At 43.2% G+C, this 18,813-nt stretch overlaps 1 protein-coding gene across 1 annotated transcript in view; it reads left to right on the top strand.

Annotated features, from left to right (window-relative positions):
- Positions 1 to 18,813, top strand: part of Ryr2 (ryanodine receptor 2) — a 569,025-nt gene that overhangs the window by 345,009 nt on the left and 205,203 nt on the right. The window contains exons 26-29 of the mRNA XM_087896432.1: positions 2,561 to 2,720; positions 5,643 to 5,790; positions 15,417 to 15,625; positions 16,898 to 17,072. Coding sequence (XP_087752558.1) covers positions 2,561 to 2,720; positions 5,643 to 5,790; positions 15,417 to 15,625; positions 16,898 to 17,072 — 692 coding nt within the window. The remainder of the gene's footprint in view (positions 1 to 2,560; positions 2,721 to 5,642; positions 5,791 to 15,416; positions 15,626 to 16,897; positions 17,073 to 18,813) is intronic.

Genomic DNA, 18,813 nt, shown 5'->3' with positions numbered 1-18,813 from the left:
GTTAGCTGACCCGTGAACATTTGGAGATCTTTGGTCTCTGCTGCTCACTTTACTGTAGGAGTGCTAGGATTGCAGACATGGGTACTATGGTATCCAGTTTATCATGTGTTTGGGAGATATAAACTTAGATCCTCACACTTACACAGGAAGCACTTAACTTATGGAGCCATATCCCTAGTCCCTGATTTGATTCCCAGATTCTTTAGGATGTATATATGTGTGTGTGTGTGTGTGTGTGTGTGTGTGTGTGTGTGTTGCTGCAGAGGAGGGGGGGGCTGCTTGTTTGTCCCAGCCGCTCAGCTAGCTTACACCTGAAATAACCACACAGAAATTGTAATAATTAAAATACTGCTTGGCCAATAGATGTAACTTCTTATTGGCTAACTCTTACATATTAGTTTAACCCATCTCCATTACTTTGTGTATCACCACATGACAGTGGCTTACCAGAGATTCTAACCAGCATCCATCTGAGGCAGAGGATCCATGGCTTTTCTCTGACTCTGCTTTCTTCCTCCCAGCATTCAGTTCTGTCTTCTCCACCAACCTAAGTTCTGCCCTATCAGGCCCAAAGCAGTTTATTTATTCATTAACCAATGAAAGCAACACATGAACAGAAGAATATGTATATGTATATGTATACACACACACATATGTACACACACACATACACACACACATAAACACAGTACAGATACAAAAGTCCTTTTAGTAATGCCCAGCTCCCTGTGACGTATTCATTTTTTCGGCAGTCTCCAATCCAGCCAGTTGAATGTATGACTTTCAACGATGCCTGTATTTACCTTTACTGTGTGAGATGATTTGAAGTTAAAGGAGTGAATGTGAAGTGGTTCAGGAAGCGGTAGACACTTTAGTTTGAATGAGATCATTGGTTATTTAAGCACATTTATTTAAAGCTTCCTTTCTTTCGTTGCCCAGGGCTATAGAATCCCAGGTGAACTGAGTTGTAGTTTACAGTCCTGGGTGATGACTCAGGTGGTAAACTGCTTGGCTTGCAAACCCAAGTTTGCTTTCTTGGAATCCATTTTTTAGAAAATGGGTATGATGGTGCACACGTGAAAACTCAGGCCCTGGGCAACCACGACAGGTGGCTTCCTGGGGCTTTCTGGTTATGTACCCTAGTTGTCTTGGTGAGTACTAGGTCAGTGAGATTCTGTCTCAAAAAATAAGGTACATGGCACCAGAGGAATGACATTCAAGGATGATCTCCTGCCTCCTCCACACATGTACACATATTTGAAAATGAATGTCAATTAATTATGACTCAACTTAAAAATCAATTATATGTGGGGCTTTATGGCTCTCACTGAGATCATTCACAGGTCAAAGCAATTTGGGGAGAGTCCATCTAGGGAGAGGACTTAAAATGTCAGGACTGTCTGGTTTCACATGAACAGAACTTGTCTACAGTACTTTATTAAGAAGGCATTCCTCCTTCCCTCCATCCATCAAAAGTGCCCCTTCAGTATGTTATATGTGCCAGGAAAGCCCCCCCCCCCATTAACTTTCCTTACTGGAAGGCAGCTTTTTCTCTTTGAGGATGGTTTGCATGAGTGTTGGCTTTAGTTGATGATTTATAGATTGATCTTTGATCTTTATTATCTTTGTGCCCTTGCTGATAGCTAATTAGGTAGAAGCCCCTGAGTAGGAACCCCAGTGTCCACTACAAAGATGGGTATGGTGGTGTGTTCATGTAATCCCAGCAATGGGAAGGTGGAGAGATAACTGCATCCCTGGGAACTCACTGGACAGCTAGCCTAGCTATATCTGTAGGCTCCATGTTCACTGAGAAACCCTGTCTCAAAAAACAAGATGGAGATCGATGAAGACACTTGACATTATGTTTGTACTCCACAAACAGGAGCACATAAGTACACACACAATATATATAATATAATATATATATATATCTCATACATATGAATACACACATATATGCATATATATATATATATATAACAAAATATATAACTTTATCACAAAGTTGAAGAAAAGCAATATAAGATTGGAGAAATGGCTTAGTGGTTAAGAGTGCATATTGCTCTTCCAGAAGTCCTGGCTTTTGGTTGTCAACACCTATGTTAGGTAGCTCACAACTATATGCAACTCCAGCTCCAGGGGATTTGAGGGTCTGATGGTCCTCTGGCCTCTGTTGTTGGTATTTATGTGCATGCTCTCTCTCTCTCAAAATACATGAGGAGAAAGCCTTGTTCATTTTAGATAATCAATATTTTTGTTTTCAACATCCCCCCTCAAACTATCAGGAACACACAATTGTAGGTCTTTTCTACCTTTTAGAGATAGGTAAGCTCCTTCTCTATATATTGTGTTGGCTTCCACACAGAAATGTAAAGAGCCCATGACTTTTCCAGCTACCTAGGTAGCAACTAACACAAAAGGGGCTTAAGCTTACTGACTGCTCTTTTGGCCTGGTCACCATAGTCTTCAACAGAATGATTGGGATTAGATGAACCAGGACAGGACTGTCACAGGATTTCGACAAAATGGGTGATTTGAAGTTTCTCTGTTTGCTTTGCAGTTACCAGCTGACCAGTGGATACAAGCCTGCCCCCATGGATCTGAGCTTTATAAAACTCACCCCCTCTCAGGAAGCAATGGTGGACAAGTTGGCTGAAAATGCTCACAACGTGTGGGCCCGGGATCGAATCCGGCAGGGCTGGACTTACGGCATCCAGCAGGTACCCAGGAGTCTCTGAGTGCAGACAGTTATTTTCAACAGAAGAGATGAAGTCGAGGCTTTTCACAGCTCACCTTGACATCTTAGTGAAGTAAAATCCTAATTAGTCTTTATAATAAAAACCTGAGTTGAATATTAAGGGTGTGAAGGCTGAGAGATCAGAGAAGCAGAGTATCCAACTACTAGAGAGACCTTTGACGTCTACTGAATCCTCCGATCCAAGGGGCGATCCTGTTTCTAGGAATCCTCAGACTAAATGCTCTGAGCTCCTGTCTCCTCTCTCTGCCCAACCATATCACTCCTGTCTCTCCTTCCCAAGTGCTGGGATCAAAGGTGTGAGTTCTGTTTCTCTTTCAGACAGATTCATCCTTGCCTAGCTCAGGGTTCCCTTGAGTTCACAGAGATCCGCTTGCCTCTGTCTCCCAAGTGCTGGGATTAAAGGTGTGTGCCACCACTGCCTGGCCTCCATGGTTAACTAGTGTGACCAGCTCTGCACTCTGATCTTAAGACAAGCTTTATTTGTTACAGCACAAACAAAATATCACCACACCTTAGTTTGTTTAGCCTTCTAGTCAAAGCATCTTTTCACCTCAGGACTGCCAAGGTGGTCAGCAGGTTCAGTAGATGAAGTGCTTGCCTCTCAGCTTAGCAACCTGAGTCGCACCCTCACGACCCACATAAAGGTGGAAGGGGAAAATCAACTCAACAAACTTGTCTGCTGACTTCCACATGTGTGTTGTGGTAGGCAATGCTCCACTGCCAACCATATATGCATCTATTATAAATCCGTTAAAGAAAGAAATTCGTTGACTGTAGCTCTGTGTGATATGACAACAGATGTTAGCTGAGCTACAAGCCCTAGCTTGCACAATGTGGATCATATTGCAAGAGTAAGGTTTGTAGTATGATTTTAGGCATTCCTTTCCTTGATTCTGTTCAGGAGGGACTTTGACTCTCAGAGACCGAACTACAGTAGAATTAAAGTAGATCCAGTTCCTGAATTGCAGCTCTGATGATCAGGATTCCATCTAAAATTTTGTCCTGCGTTGTTTTGCAGAGTGGTAAAATGCTATGTTACGTGTTACAGTACACTCTTAGGGGCCAGTAGACAGCAGATTACTTCTCCAGTACAATCTTGGCGTGATGACACCCCCAAGACTAAGTAAAGTCTGTGGACAGCCTTGCTTCTGCTCAGCACACCAAATGAGTTTTTGTTTAGTTTAGGGAAAGAAAAAACAAATTTTCGGAGTTTTCTAGATTTCAGAGTCGAGGATTAGTGGCCGTGGGTTTTTTCCTGATGTAGAGGCTCTCCCAGGACTAGCTGGCAGTCTGAGGAGAGGTGGGGACAGCACAGCAAAGTGAAGGCACAATTTAGCCCCACCCCTTTATCCCAGCTTAATTTCTATTGCTGTCAAAATTCTGTGTGCTTCTGTTTCCCTCATCAACAATATGTCTGACTTCATTGTATAACATAGCAGCAATGCCTGGTACCTGGCATATTCCTCAATCATTTTTATTATATTAGGTGCTGCCACTAAGCTTAGAGCTTTGTGATTGCTGTGTTGAACTCACAGCATTTCTATCAAGGAAGAAAGAGTCTCGTTTTCAGTTCACAACAGTTGGCTCAGACCCTTAGGTGGAAGAGTTTGCCCAATGCTGCCCAGCTGTCAGTGCACAACACGGGACTAGGTTCAAGTCCTCTGATGCCAGTGCTGAAGTTCTTCCTTTTCTTCTTACAATAGCTCTTGGTAGCTCATGGTGGGATGCCCTTACTAGAAGATTTTCAGGGGGAACATGGATAATTGCTCCAAGACTTAGACTATGTTTCCATATAAAAACTAAGCTAAGAGATGGTTTGAAAAATGTATTTTGAAAGCCTTTTACCATTTCAAAGAATGATGAAAAACTAGGCTTAGTTTAAAATTGTGTGTTTGTGTGTGTGCACGCGCGTGCACACACGTGTATGACTTTACCTTCTGGCCCCACGTGTTGCTGCCTACTGTCCGAATGAACACTTTGAGTTTTCACCTTCCTCTTGGTTGACAGTATCTGGTTCAGGAAGAAACTGTGAGCTCTTGGAGAGCGTTGGCTGCTAGTTTCCTCTATTTTGCTCTCATAGTTGAGCTCAAACACAACCATGCTCAGAAACCAGGGGACTCATCAGACTCCTAGTGTGCCACTCCATAGACTGCTCCATGAGGCTCCTGTGGTTCTGTATCAGGAAGCTTAGAGGGCAGAACTCAGCACCATGTCAGAATAAGAAGAATAGGCGTAGGACTTAAGGCTGTGTTGGTAGGAAGGTGATGCTGATGCTTGTTTGGAGAGGGGAAGCTTTGAAATGTCACTGTTCCCACAAACAACCATATTATTTGGTTTCAGAGAGCAGTAAATGGTCAGACATTTACTATAAACTTGTGGGAGGAAAGGGAAAAAGATGAGATAAAACAGGACTCCTTGTACCTGTGCAGCCTTTTAGCATGCCTTGTTTTTCTGTGTTTGAGGTAAGATCTCACTGTGTAGCCAAACCTGTCATTGAACTTGCAATTCTTATGCCTCAGCTTCCTAAATCCTGAGATTACAGAGCTTGTCTCTAAGTTTAGATTACCTGAACAGTGAGTATGTGTGTACATGTGTATGTATGTGTTTGTGTGTGTGTGTGTGTGTGTGTGTGTGTGTGTGTGTGAGAGAGAGAGAGAGAGAGAGAGAGAGAGAGAGAGAGAGAGAGAGAGAGAGAAAGCGCCTCAGAGTTCCTTCTAAGTCAAGGTAGAATAGACCCTGTTGGTGCTTTCTCAGATATGAAGGCTTTAGCTGTGGCGCTGTAGCTAAGCTCACAGATGGCTTGCTTCCCTTGCACCAAACCTTGATTTCCACCCCCAGCACTGCTGCATGGCTCAGATGACTGCAAACCTTCTCCCTGATACAGGATGTGAAGAACAGAAGAAACCCTCGTCTTGTTCCCTACACCCTCCTGGATGACCGAACCAAGAAGTCAAACAAAGACAGTCTCCGAGAGGCAGTTCGCACACTACTGGGCTATGGCTACCATCTGGAAGCTCCCGATCAGGACCACGGTACTGGTTTTGCTTTGTCCCCATTGGTTGCAAAATCGTGTAATGGGTTTTCATAGCCAGGGAGCATACAGAAAACGGGGGCAAGAATGCCTCTCCTACTCTAGGTGTCCACTTCAGGCTGGTGGCCTGGATGGTCCTCCCGAAAGATTAGCTCCATCTCTTAGTGGGTGGCTCACTGTTGTACAGCATCTCTGCTGGGCTCACTTCCCGTACACCGCTTGTTATTTCTCTTCCTTCTTGGCATTTGTTTCTTATGTTCAACCTGTCAGCTTAATTTTGATCAAACAACAAATTGGATTTAAAGATCAATTGGGGGAGATTGATCTTTTAACAATAGTTCACCCATTTATGAACATGGTATATAACTCTTTCTTGTTAGTTTCTTTCAGTGATTTTTTTTTAGAATAAAATGTATGCATTACGTCTTACATCATTTAGTACTACTGTGTGTGAAATTAGTTTTGATATAACTGTATTTAGTAGGATGTTTTGTAATGTGAGATGCAGGTTGATTTTCTATCCTCCGATCGGAGGTGTGTGTGTGTGTGTGCACGCACGTATGTATCAGTTCAGTTTAATTTTATAAATTTATAGAGTTGTTTCTATATAAATAAGACAAAGCCTTACTTTTTTCCTTTAAAATAGTTGTGCTTCACTTTTTGATTGACTGAGTGTTGTGAGGAATTCAGAACAATGTGAAAAGAGAGTGGAGAGAGCTCTTGCCCCACTCAGGCTCAGTCTCAGGGGACGCATTTTAACACTTCTCTGTTAGACATGGTATTAACAATAAGTAAGTTTTTGTTTGAATCTTTTTTTCTCCCATGCTGGAAACCAAACTCAGGACCCTGACTATTCTAGACAGCCCTCTCTCCTAGGAATATTCCCCTGGATTCATAAATTTTCTTTTTTTCTCTTTTTTTATTGATTGATTTTGCTACTTTGGCAATTTCATAAATATAGATAATGTTTTCAGATTACTTTTGCCCTCTTATTTTACCCTGCCATTATTAATACTCTCATTCCCCGGTTCCTGTCCTAAACTTAATGACTTGCATTGTGATCCCTTTAGTCTACTTAGGGCCAACTTTGTGAGAATTGGATTGGAATTCTCCATTGGAGTCTAGTGCTGTCCATCAGGGGGTACACAGCTGCATACAGTTCTCCTTTTCTCTGAGTCTATAAATAGGAAATAGTTCAGCAGAGAGGGCCCCTAGGTCCCTGCTCCATCCTACCTGACTATTGACCAGCTTGTTCTTATGCAGACCCAGTGCCGACAGAAGTTTTGGATGAGAGGTCCCTGCAGCTCTGGGAGCATCGTGAAAGACAGGGGTGGCTGCAGAATGACTCTTACGGGCATGAAACAGCCATTGGAGTTAGGAACTCACAGTGGCTAAGGATAACCTCTTTTTAAATAGAGATCATTCATGACACTGAACAGATCTCCTAGTTTGTTGTGAGAGTTTGCTGTGAATGCTTGTTAAGTGTTAAATATATGTTTTTGCTGCTTACAAAGAGGAATGTTTATTTTCTCTTTTATTCTTTTGACATTCTGTAAAGTGTTGATATTTGAACATTAAACCAGATTTTTATTTCTTGGACAGCTCTACTTAGTCTCAATAGATGATCTCCTTCTCCTGTGACAGCTAAAAATTTTTGCTGATAATTGGTTTAGAACCTTTGCATCTGTCTTCATAGGGAATCTTAGTACAGATATCTCTTGTAATGCCTTTCTTGTGTTTTGATAGAATGTAAAGCTGCCTTCATGATGGATAGCAGGGATTGCTCCTCCTTTGTCCACCTCTCTGCTATGAGAACTGGATGTTTCGTTTCTGCCTTGTCCTCTCTGATGGGCCTTCCCAGCTTTTCACTGATATCCTCTGATCCTGGAGGCGGTTCTTTAGAAGAATTTGATTATGTTTACTGATAAATCCATCTGCACAATTGAACATGCCATCTTTTCTGGCATAGAGTTGTCCACAGGTCTCCTTATCACTATTCTAATGTGTGTAGAATTTATTGCTAACACCACCTTACCTCTCCAGTTTAATGGTTGTCAAGGTCTTGTTTTTGCCAGCACTGGAGATTGAGCCTACGACCTGAATTATACTTGTCAGGTTCTCTACCACTGAGCTGTAGACCCCACACTTGGCCTGCAGGGTGTCTTGCTAAGTCTTTGACTGTTATTTGGTTCTTTCACAGACTTTCTTTACTTTCTTGAACTTTTTTGAAGTGGTTAATTAGTGTTTCTTTAGGGTCCAGCCTCCCTTAGAGTCAATTTCTGTTGCCTGTTTCTTTATTCCCTATATATGGTTGTGGTCTCTCCATACCTTAGAACTTTTGTTAGAAGCTGGACATTTTAAATAATACACTGTGACAACTCTGAACTTAATTATTATGTGTATTGCTACTGTTTTCTTCAAGATTTTTCTGAGCTAATTTTGTAGAGTCTATGTTTGCCCTATATGGCCTATTAAAGACCTGTTCATTTACTTAGTGGTCAGTTGCTAAGTGACCAAGGCTTCCAGAAGTATCTGTCTGGGGAGAGGCTGCACCTGTCTGTTGGGTTGTGCTTCTAGCATTCTGCCAAGGGGTTTATAATTCCACCTTAGCATTTCTTTGCTGCTTGTGCACAGCCTCAAGGTCTTTTATAGATAAGGCCAGGTGGATGTTTTCAGCCTTTTTCCGAATTATATGCATAGCCAGGAATATAAGCATAACTTTGTAGATTTCTAGGAAAACGAGAGTTCTTTCCCCCATACAACCTGCCGTGGGCTTCTCCTTCCCGGGTGTCTGTCAGATCGGGTGTCTGTCAGATTGTTTGTTCAGCTGTTTTTTATCTCATCATTACTGTTACCTTGAGCAGCTGCAATGTAGAAGAATTGCCCCTGCTGGCTTTAACACCTGTCCCCGTGGAGAAGTGTATTTGTATTGAGCTAACTTTTAAGTCAGGTTAAATACAGAAAAATTTGGAGTTGGGATTTATCTGAGGAAGGATCGGGAGGTAAAATCTTGACAGTTATCTCTAAATTGGCCTTTGGAGGTGTAACATCCCTGTTGTGCTTGCCCCAGAAACTTGTGGGTAACTGGTTTCTCACTGTGCTAGAGGGGCTGTTGAGTTTCAATGTATCTTGGAGCTGGAGAAGGAGCCGGAAGGATGGACATGTTAAAAAGATCGCTAAACTTCCTGTGTGCACACTGGTCTTTTGAATTGAGTCCACTCTCCAAGGATTGCCATCACCTTAGATTATGTCTCAGGACTTTGGGAGGAATAAATGCTGCTAGTGTCTCCTTGATCTATGGAGCAGATAATTATGAATTCTTTCTTCTGGTGATGGCATTCAGCAGCAAAGGTTAGCTACAAATACAAGATTCTATAGAAATATTCATGGTCTGTTTAAAGGTAGGGAGTGTGTGTGTGTGTGTGTGTGTGTGTGTGTGTATCTGTGTCTATGTTTTCCAGCAAGCTCAGCAGAACAGCGGACTGGTTTGGAGTTGGGACTAACCGAGCAGTTAGGGAAAAGACTGTAAGGCAGAAGAAGATCAGGAAATGCAGAATACTGCTAGTTTAACTGAACCAGAGAGCTCCATGTTCAGTGTAATGTCCTGTGTCAGAAAATAGGAGCGTTATAAAGGGATTCACCTAACAGGAATATCAGAGCTTTACATGCATGCACACGTTCTTGAATCCCCAATGTGTGCACATCCACATGTGAATACATACAAACACACAAAGAAATAGTTAGCAGCCTTCTGTCTTACTGAAGTGTCATGAGTAGTGATCAATTAGGCATGGCTTGCATTGTGCTGCAATAGGAGGTGAGATCATTTTCTCCTGTATGGTTGTAACCTTGAGCCTAATAACCCCCCCCATAATAGAGATTCAGTTGCACATTACAGAAAGTAGGTACAAAAGATTAACTCACCACATGGGGTATCATTTAGGGGAGACATTGTTTTCTGAGTTAGATACTGAGTGGATCAAAATGTCAGCAATTGTAGATCAGAGCCAGACATTTTCTAACAGAGAATAAGTAAGTATGGTTATATGAAAAGACGCCGGTGATGGTTCTATCCTTGGGCTAAATATAGGGAACAGGTGAGGAGAGAGCAGTCGTGGATGATGGGAGGATGATTAAGGCAAAACATGGAATATATGAAAACCTAGCTAAGAAATGTGGAAATATTTGAGCAGGGAGTACCAGCCCCAGGAAGCTGACAAGCAGGAGCTTGCTATGCTCTCCCAGTTTACCATAGAAATATAACTATGGTAACAGAGAGGGGCCAGATTGGAGGGGGAGGATGCTGGGAGGTGGAGGGACTGGCTGAGAAGCCTTTGGGAAAAGCTGATTTTTCTAAAGTAGAGAATAAAAGGTGTGAAAGATTTTAAGGTATAAATCAGTCTGGTTATTTCTTAAGATAAAATTAAAAATATTAACTTGTGGCCCAAGAGATAGCTTATGGGTGAAAACACGCCCCGTGCAAGCCTGAAGACCAGAGTCCGATCCCTGGAACACATGTTCACAGGAGAGAACAGACTTCCCAGAGCTGCCTCTGACTTCTGCGTGTGCACGGTGGCATGTTACCCCCCACCACACACACACACACTTTAATAACAATAAATAAGGTAACATTCCCTTCCACTGTGGCTTACATCCGAACAAGTTAAAAGCAGGAAAGGTTGCTAAAATTGAGCCTAACTCTGTGTAATTGGGTATAGCTGTAATTTATTCCCCATTTTTTAGGGGAATGTTCCCACATTCTGAATGAAACTCGCAGTCGGTATGTGAGCTGTGGTACCTTTGGAGTATTCTCGATGATGGATTAAAACATCTGAAAGTAGTATGTGTTCTTATTCATTACAAGATTTTTGTCAAGATCTGAATTACTTTATTAAATGTAATGCCAGGAAGTTGAAAGGGTGGCTGGTTTGGTGCCAATTATTTTAAAACTATGATGTAAATGCACCTGGCACATTCTAGATAATGTGTAAGATTTTTAAAAACTAAAGCTGCCATCCTTGCTTCTGGGTAGAATTTGTCGTTTTCATATGTAGTTAGGTTCTTACCGCCCTCTAGTGGTCAGTGGCCCCTAAACCTGTGTGCCGGTGAGAAACTGGACATTAGACTATAACACCCGACTTTACCCTCAATCTATCTGATCAGTCACCAGCTGTTCCGTGCCAGCTCTGGGGTCCAGGAAGCATAGTCTTGGATCAGATCTAATTCCCAGCTTTCTTCATTCAAGTCCCAATAGGCTTGGTCATGTACAGGAGAAAGGTCCCTGCTACGGGGTTTGTTTTTTTAATGTCAAATATTATTTACTTTTTAATATAAACCTCATTTGTCAAACTCACACAAGTTAGAGTGACCTTCCAAGTGTCTGTGATCAAGCCCTCTGTGGGGTTTTTCTGCTTGGAAAGGAGTTCTGTGTCTTTTATAGAATCGCTGTTCCCTGGCTCCTGCTGGGGTCCTGTGCAGGTGTTTGTGCCCAGGTGTTTGCTGCTACAACACACACCAAAGTTTCAGATTGCTTGGTTAGTTGCTTGGTTAGTTAACTAGAGAATGAAATAGTTCATCCTTTGGAAAAGCATGAGTTGAATTTATCGGTGACACTTAGATCTTATTTAACTAAAACACAGGAAACTACCAGAAACAAGTCCTGAGTGTGACCGTCACAGTTCATGTTCTAGGTCCCTTAGATTATTTATAGTGGCTGCAGCCACAATTTAAGGAAGGGCTGGTAAGCAGTTCCTCAGGATACACGAGCATTTCTTCAGGCAGGGTCTCAGAGTATCTTAAGGTGGCTGGAGCTGATTGTACTCCAAGCTGGGCTTGAACTTGTGGCAATCCTCCAGCATCAGTTTCCTGAGCACTCAACATTTGAATTCTTAATTTTGTTCGGCTTTTACTGTATTATATTGACTCTTGCCACAAGGGCAACTAATGAGTTCACAGGGGAGGCTGCTTTAGTTATCAAAACCTGAGGTTTTTTCCTCAGAAATCTGCTTATTCAGCAATAGACTGGAATGTTTTTAATTAATTAGTTTTCAGACAACTTCCTGAATGTACACAATACATATTGACCACACTCCATCTCTTTTGTACCTCCCTCCTACCCCTGTACCTCCCTCCTCCCCACCCCATGCCTCCCTCCTCCCCACCCCGTACCTCCTTCCTCCCCCTGTACCTCCCTCCAGCCCTTCATTAATCTCTATTCATTTTATTTTGTGATCCACTGAAGTTAACCAGGTTATCTACAGATCACGTACTCTCGGTAGGAGCCCATTAGGCCCAACAGTGGGTGCACAACTAAAGACATTGTCTGCTGTGCTCAGAAGCGTGGGTTAGCTAGTGAGCAGCGAGCCAGCACTGCGCTGTGCTCTAGCTCTGTGTCTGAAACTCCCACCTGCCTACTCACTCATAAACAGCCATGGAGTAGTGAGTTAATCCAGCCCATATCAGGAGTCACCAGACATGACAGCCAATGTTTTTCCTCTTGCTTTATTTCACTTTCATGTTCCACCCACTACTTATGAGTGAACTGTGCTTTACTGTTGACCTCTGGAGCTTATCTAGATTGTTTTATTTATTTTATTTTATTTTATTTTATTTAAGACAGGGTCTTACTGTGCAACCCTAGCTGACCTGGAACTCATGGAGATCCTCCTGCCTCTGCCTTCCCCGCTGCTGGAATTAAAAGCGTTTACCACCAAGCTCTGCCTGCTTTTTTTCTTTTTGAGACAAGGTCTCATGTAGCTCAGCTAGCTTCGAGCGCCTTTTCTGTCTCCTAAGTGCTGTGGTTACAGGTGGGCAGTGTATCACCACACTCAGCTTCAGTGACTTTCGTTGGATCATGTCCTCTCAATAGTCAACTTATTAAACTTTTACTATTTGTAAATGTTGCCCAATCCTTTAAGTGACAATAGATGAAAGCTGCTCTTTATTGGCATCTGCCAACTCCATGTCAGCTGCCAGCAGCGGAGTAGAAAGAGCGAGCTCCTCTGGTCTGTTTCCTATGCATTGTGTCACATACCTGAAGTCACTACACTTTGTTCCCTGGGTCCCAGCTCAAATCTTAACCAGGGGTGGAGGCTTCCTTTAACTTCCTTCTCCATTCAGTGGACCAGTTCTTCAGTCCACTTCTCCGAGATGAATGTGGGTTGTGCCTTCTCAGGGTTACTCGGGCTGTAGGTATCAGGTGTCTAGGTGGCCTGTGGTTCCTTGGTTCTCGCAGTCTCATAGTCACTACACACACACACACACACACACACACACACACACACACACACACACGCATACACACAGGCCGACATATACACACATACAAAATAATAAACATTTAATTATGCATATCCATCTCCAAAAAAGGATCACACATATTCTTTGGAGCCCACTTCAGTATGGTGCACACCTGCAACGTGCCTCAAATCGAGAAAAGTGAAGTCTCGGTGACATAAATAACATTTTAAGTGCACAATCCCCACAGGTGGCAGATAGCACCCCCTCCTGGACATCGTAGGTATAGAATATTCAAATAGGCATTTCCCCATTTGCATACATTGGTTTGGATCTGGAACTGTGTCTCTGCCTCATCTCTAGACACACTTGTCGGTATCGCAGCCTCTGTTGAAAGTGTAGGAGAATGGAAAACGCCTGCATGCTAACCCAGAGCCTGTTAGCTTCCCTGTAGTGGACATCAGTCGTCGGCCGTCATTCTCGGCTCTTACAACACTCACCCTTCCTCCCTCTGCTTTTCTGGTTCCTTACCCAGAAATGTCTACCTTTTAGTAGAGTCGGGGTTCCAGCCTATGCCCCACAGGGTAGTTTAGCCACCTGTCCTTGATACGCCAATTAAACAACCCAAATTCATGTGAAAAGCAGAAATGAGAGATTGGGTTAGTGTACCCACACTGGGAAGAGGGACAAATAGTTCCAGCCCTCCTCCTCCACCCCAGTCCCTCTTCAGCCTTTGTCTTTTTTTTTTGAAAGTAATTTTATTAAATTATAAAAGTTTCCATTTCCGCCCCTCTTCCCAACACTCTCCCACCCCACCCCCACTCCCTCTCCTCCTCCCTCTTCATCCCTTAGGGCAGTCAGGGTTTCCTGCCCTGTGGGAAGTTCAAGTTCCTCCCCCCTCCCTCCAGGTCCAGGAAGGTGAGTATCCAAACAGACTGGATCCCCAAAATCCAGTATATGCAGAGGAAACAAGTCCCATTGTCATAGTCAATGGCTTTTCAGAAAGACTTCAGGCCAGCCACATTCAGAGAATCCGGCCAAATTCCGAGAATCTGGTTAGATCACGTCCTCGTTCAGTCCCAGTCCAACTGGCCTTGGTAAACTCTCATTAGATCCGTCCCCTTGTATCAGTGGGTGAGAGCATCCCTCGCAGTCCTGATTTCCTTTTTCATGTTCTTCCTCCTTCTGCTCCTCATTTGGACCTTGGGGGGCTCAGTCCGGTGCTCCAATGTGGGTCTCCGTCTGTATCGGCATCCATCGTCGGATGAAGGTTCCCTCTGATTTTGCCTTCCATGCTCACGTTCTCTTTCCTTCTGCTCCTCATTTGGACCTTGGGGGGCTCAGTCCGGTGCTCCAATGTGGGTCTCCGTCTGTATCGCCGTCCTTTGCCAGATGAAGGATCTGGGACTCTTGTCTATTTCCTACCTCCTGGCGGATAGCTAAATAATCTTCCTCAGGTTCATCTTCTTATTTAGCTTCTCTAGGATCACGAATAATAGGCTCAGAGACCTTTAATTATGGTTAGAATCCACTTATGAGTGAATACATACCGTGTTCCTCTTTTTGGGTCCGGCTTACCTCACTCAGTAAAGCGTTTTCTATTTCCATCCATTTGCATGCAAAATTCAAGATGTCATTGTTTTTTACCGCTGAGTAAAACTCTAATGTGTATATGTTCCACACCTTTTTTAACCATTCTTCAATTGAGGGGCACCTAGGCTGTTTCCAGGTTCTTCCAGCCTTTGTCTTGAGGGTAAGATTTCAATAGAAGGCCAGGAAGGTGACTGCCCCCCCTCCCCCAACATCCTCTCAGTCCAGTCTCTCCCATGGGATCCCAAGATAAGTTCTATATCTTTCTCCCAGACAGACGTTCTTCTTGCCACCACAGAACTTTAACTTTTTCTTTTCCTAGGAGGAGATTGGGGTACCCCCATTTCTGGTGATCCACTGTTTAAATAGTGTGGTAGCCAAAGGGAGAGGCATAGGCAGGCCAGTTACACGTTTATTATTTATTTATTTGCAGGGCAATTTATTTATTTTAATGCATTTTTTCCCATTTACGACTTCAAGTTCATGTCATCTTCTTTTTCTGAACCACAAGAACTAAGCAACTAGGCCTTATTGGCTTTCGTTCTCTGAAAGGGGCACAAGGGGGAAGCTCACCTGTGAAGTCAGTTACTGAGTTTCTCCCCAGCTTTCCCCGGAAGCTCTGCCTGGCTTTCTGCTTTACCAGATGCTTCTACCTGACAGACCTGAGGGCAGATGGTGGAGCAGGAGATGGGGTGGAGTGGAGTAGTTGTCCTCCCTGTGGGTTTTATGACTGAGTTTAGGTCAAGCCCTGCTTTTCTCTCAGCTTCCCACCCAATGATCTCCAGTCTCTCGAACCCACAGCCGCGAGAGCTGAGGTGAGCAGCGGCACTGGCGAGAGGTTCCGCATCTTCAGGGCTGAGAAGACTTATGCGGTGAAGGCTGGACGCTGGTACTTTGAGTTCGAGGCAGTCACTGCTGGAGACATGCGGGTGGGCTGGAGCAGGCCAGGCTGCCAGCCAGATCTAGAGCTGGGTTCTGATGAACGTGCCTTTGCTTTTGATGGCTTTAAGGTGAGTAGCTTTGCTGAGACCTGGCCTATCCTGCTTGCATGGATCCCAGAGGTCCCTCGCCGGTTACACAGCAGACCTCGGACACGTCCTTGTAGTCATCTCAGGACTCTTTCCCTGCCCTACAGAGACAGTGAAATTTGCCAAAAAGTTGTCAAAGAGACAACTCTTCCTTGTCTTTCAGAAGTGGTCAGGAAGCCAAGGTGGTGGTGTATACTTTAATCCCAAGGAAGCTGAGACCGGAGTTCAGAGCCAACCTGGGCTTCATAGAGGGGGACCTTGACTAAACCAATAAACAAGGCAGCTTTGGTTTCATTCTTGCTTTGGTGATCAGATATAGTGAACCATAGCAAGAAACAACCTTTAGAAATTAAAGTTCCCTTTTCACCCAGCAACCCATAGACAGGAAAAGATGCTCAACCTAGGGGACACAGGTGGGGCAAGGAGACAATAGAGATGTTAGGGGAACTCTGAACTGTAATGCCTTTTAATGCAAATTCAGTTGAAAAATTTAAAAATAGCATGTTACATCAAGAATAATTTTATCAGTATTTTATACAAGTGTAATAACACATTATATAGCAAATCACAATGAAGGTGGTACTTCCAAATAAATTGAAAGGATTTACGTGACAAAATAACTCCTATGAGTAATTTTGTTCCTATAAATTAGTGTATCCCAAACTCACATTTATGGAAATTCTGTATCCAACTGTGTTTATAATAGATATTTTGCTTTGTATATCAATGGGATGGTATCCATGTTTGGTTTGGGGCTTGTTATTTTCACAGATATTTTCAGAGTATTTTAGGTGCAATTTGAAGCTTTTCTGATGTTAAGAAGGAATAGAGAAGTTTCCAGAATCCCATTCTTGTTTAAGTGGTATCGAAAGTGGTCCCAAAAAGAGGAATCATATTTTGAGAGAGGCAAACATGAGAACGTTTTGTTGTTGTTTTTTTCCCAGTGGTTGGTACCGAGCATGATTGCCAGCTCTTGTTTGTACAATGGGAGTAGAGAAAAGCAACCCATATCATGGGAAGCATTCATTATAGTTTATAAAAGTAAACTATAAGAGTGCATGGTACATATGGTTAGATTAACTCTCAGAAGCTTGGAGTATCATTTGGTTTGTTTGTAATCCCCCACCCTCTGATTGCATTAGGGTTTAGAGTTCCCAGACTTCCCTCTATCCCAAGACTGAGATCACCCTACTGCTGTTCATCTGTCTGACTGTGACACGGAACTCTTTCCCCCCCCCCGCCCCTCCCCCACAGGCCCAGCGGTGGCACCAGGGCAATGAACACTACGGGCGCTCTTGGCAAGCAGGTGATGTCGTGGGCTGTATGGTTGATATGAACGAACACACCATGATGTTCACTCTGAATGGCGAGATCCTGCTGGATGACTCAGGCTCCGAGCTGGCTTTCAAGGACTTTGATGTTGGCGATGGTAAGCACCCTGGTAGTCTCCTGTCGTTTGTGTTTGCCGTCTGTACCATGCCGCGGTTTGTTCTGAGGCATGGTGAGCTCCCGTAGTCGTTTTAGGGCGAGTGGGCACATGAGCTGCAGCTGTAAATTGCTGGGTGCCATGAGACCGATCTGATCCGGCAGGCGCTGAGATGATCTCAGCAGAAAAGACGTCTATCCCGCTTAGAGAGGGTTTTGATGAGGTGGAGATGTCTGTGCCTAAGACGAAACAAATGGTGGCCAGTGACGTGGCTCCCCACAGCATTGACTTTTCATTCGGGATACCCCTGGTTCATCAGCGGTTTACAGCACTTTTTTGTCCATTAACTTCACAAAAGAGGAATGAGAATCTAACATGGCTCAGCCCTTCTCCCAGAGTCTGGGGGGACAAAGGTGACTAAAACCAGGTCTCCTCTTCATACAGATTGAAGTTTGTTGAGGAGGTTGACACTTTTAAGTACCACTCAGTGTATGGATACTACCATATAGAAACCAGTGTGGAGATTTTGCATAACATTAAATGAAGAACTACCATGTAGGCCAGCTTTATCACTGGGAAGATGCTCAAGATATTTTCTGTCTGACTACAGGCATGCATGTTCACATACGTTCATTGCTGCTCTAGTCACAATAGCCAGAAAATGGAATCAGCCTAGATGTCCATCAACTGATGCACGTATAGTGAAAATATGGCATATATACACAATTTGATTTGATTCTGAGGTAAAAACATGAGTTCTTCAAGAAAACAGATAGAACTGAAAATTCACCCAGACTCAGACAAATGACGTGTTCTTTCTAATATGCGGGTCCTGGTTTTTAATGTTTGAATATGTGCATATGTATGAACATAGTTCTGCTTATATGTAGGTCTGAAACAAGAAGAAGAACCATGGTGGGGAAGTTTTGAGGGTCATAGAACATGTGAGACAGGAAGCCCAAAAGGAGGGTACTGGGGCTGGAAGGACATAGGGTGGTAGGAGGGTGTATAAAAAAGGAAGAGAGACTCAATAAAAACAAATTCTGCAATGAAACCTAATACAGTATTAATACTAATTAGCACATAATTTATGACAGTCTCTTAATTGTTAGACCCCAGAAAAATGACTTAATAACTTGACTGTTATATTGCTAGGGAAAATGGGGTAAATATTAAATAATGCACGGGAAGATGGTCACAAATTATCAGAACACCGTTGAGCACAAGGAACCATTAGCTTTCCTTTTCTTCTAACCCCCAATTCAGATTTATGTGAAATAAAATTTTGGCCTACCTAGCTGGCATTGTATATGTGGATTCCTGTTTTTAGTTCAGGAAGGTTAAAGAATGAGGCATTTGCTAATTCTTGGGAAGTGTTTATGGCCTGTTCTAGCTTCCTTTGGTTATAGCTTGAGCTGTAGGTTTTTATGGCTGTGTTTTGACTCACATCCTGGAAACTGTCATCTTCTAGGCTGTGCTTGTATGCTCACCACAGATGCTCTGCTGTGGGGACAGAGGCTTGCACCAGAAAGGAAAAGCTGTCAAAGTCAAAGCCATCTGTCTTATACTACAAGAAACAACTTCACCATAAGAATATATATATGTACACACACACACACACACACACACAATATCTGAACAGATTGGGGCGTGGCTCAGACTGATATAATCAGTTGAGCTCATCTGTGTTAATTATGCTAAGAGCCATTGAAAGGATGACTTTCTTTGGAAGTATATCATATAT

This window comes from Myodes glareolus, chromosome 14 (genome assembly GCF_982192425.1).
Source record: "Myodes glareolus chromosome 14, mMyoGla1.1, whole genome shotgun sequence".
NCBI lineage: Eukaryota > Metazoa > Chordata > Mammalia > Rodentia > Cricetidae > Myodes > Myodes glareolus.
The sequence above is the reverse complement of the archived record's forward strand: the minus strand, read 5'-3'. Positions and strand labels throughout refer to the sequence as shown.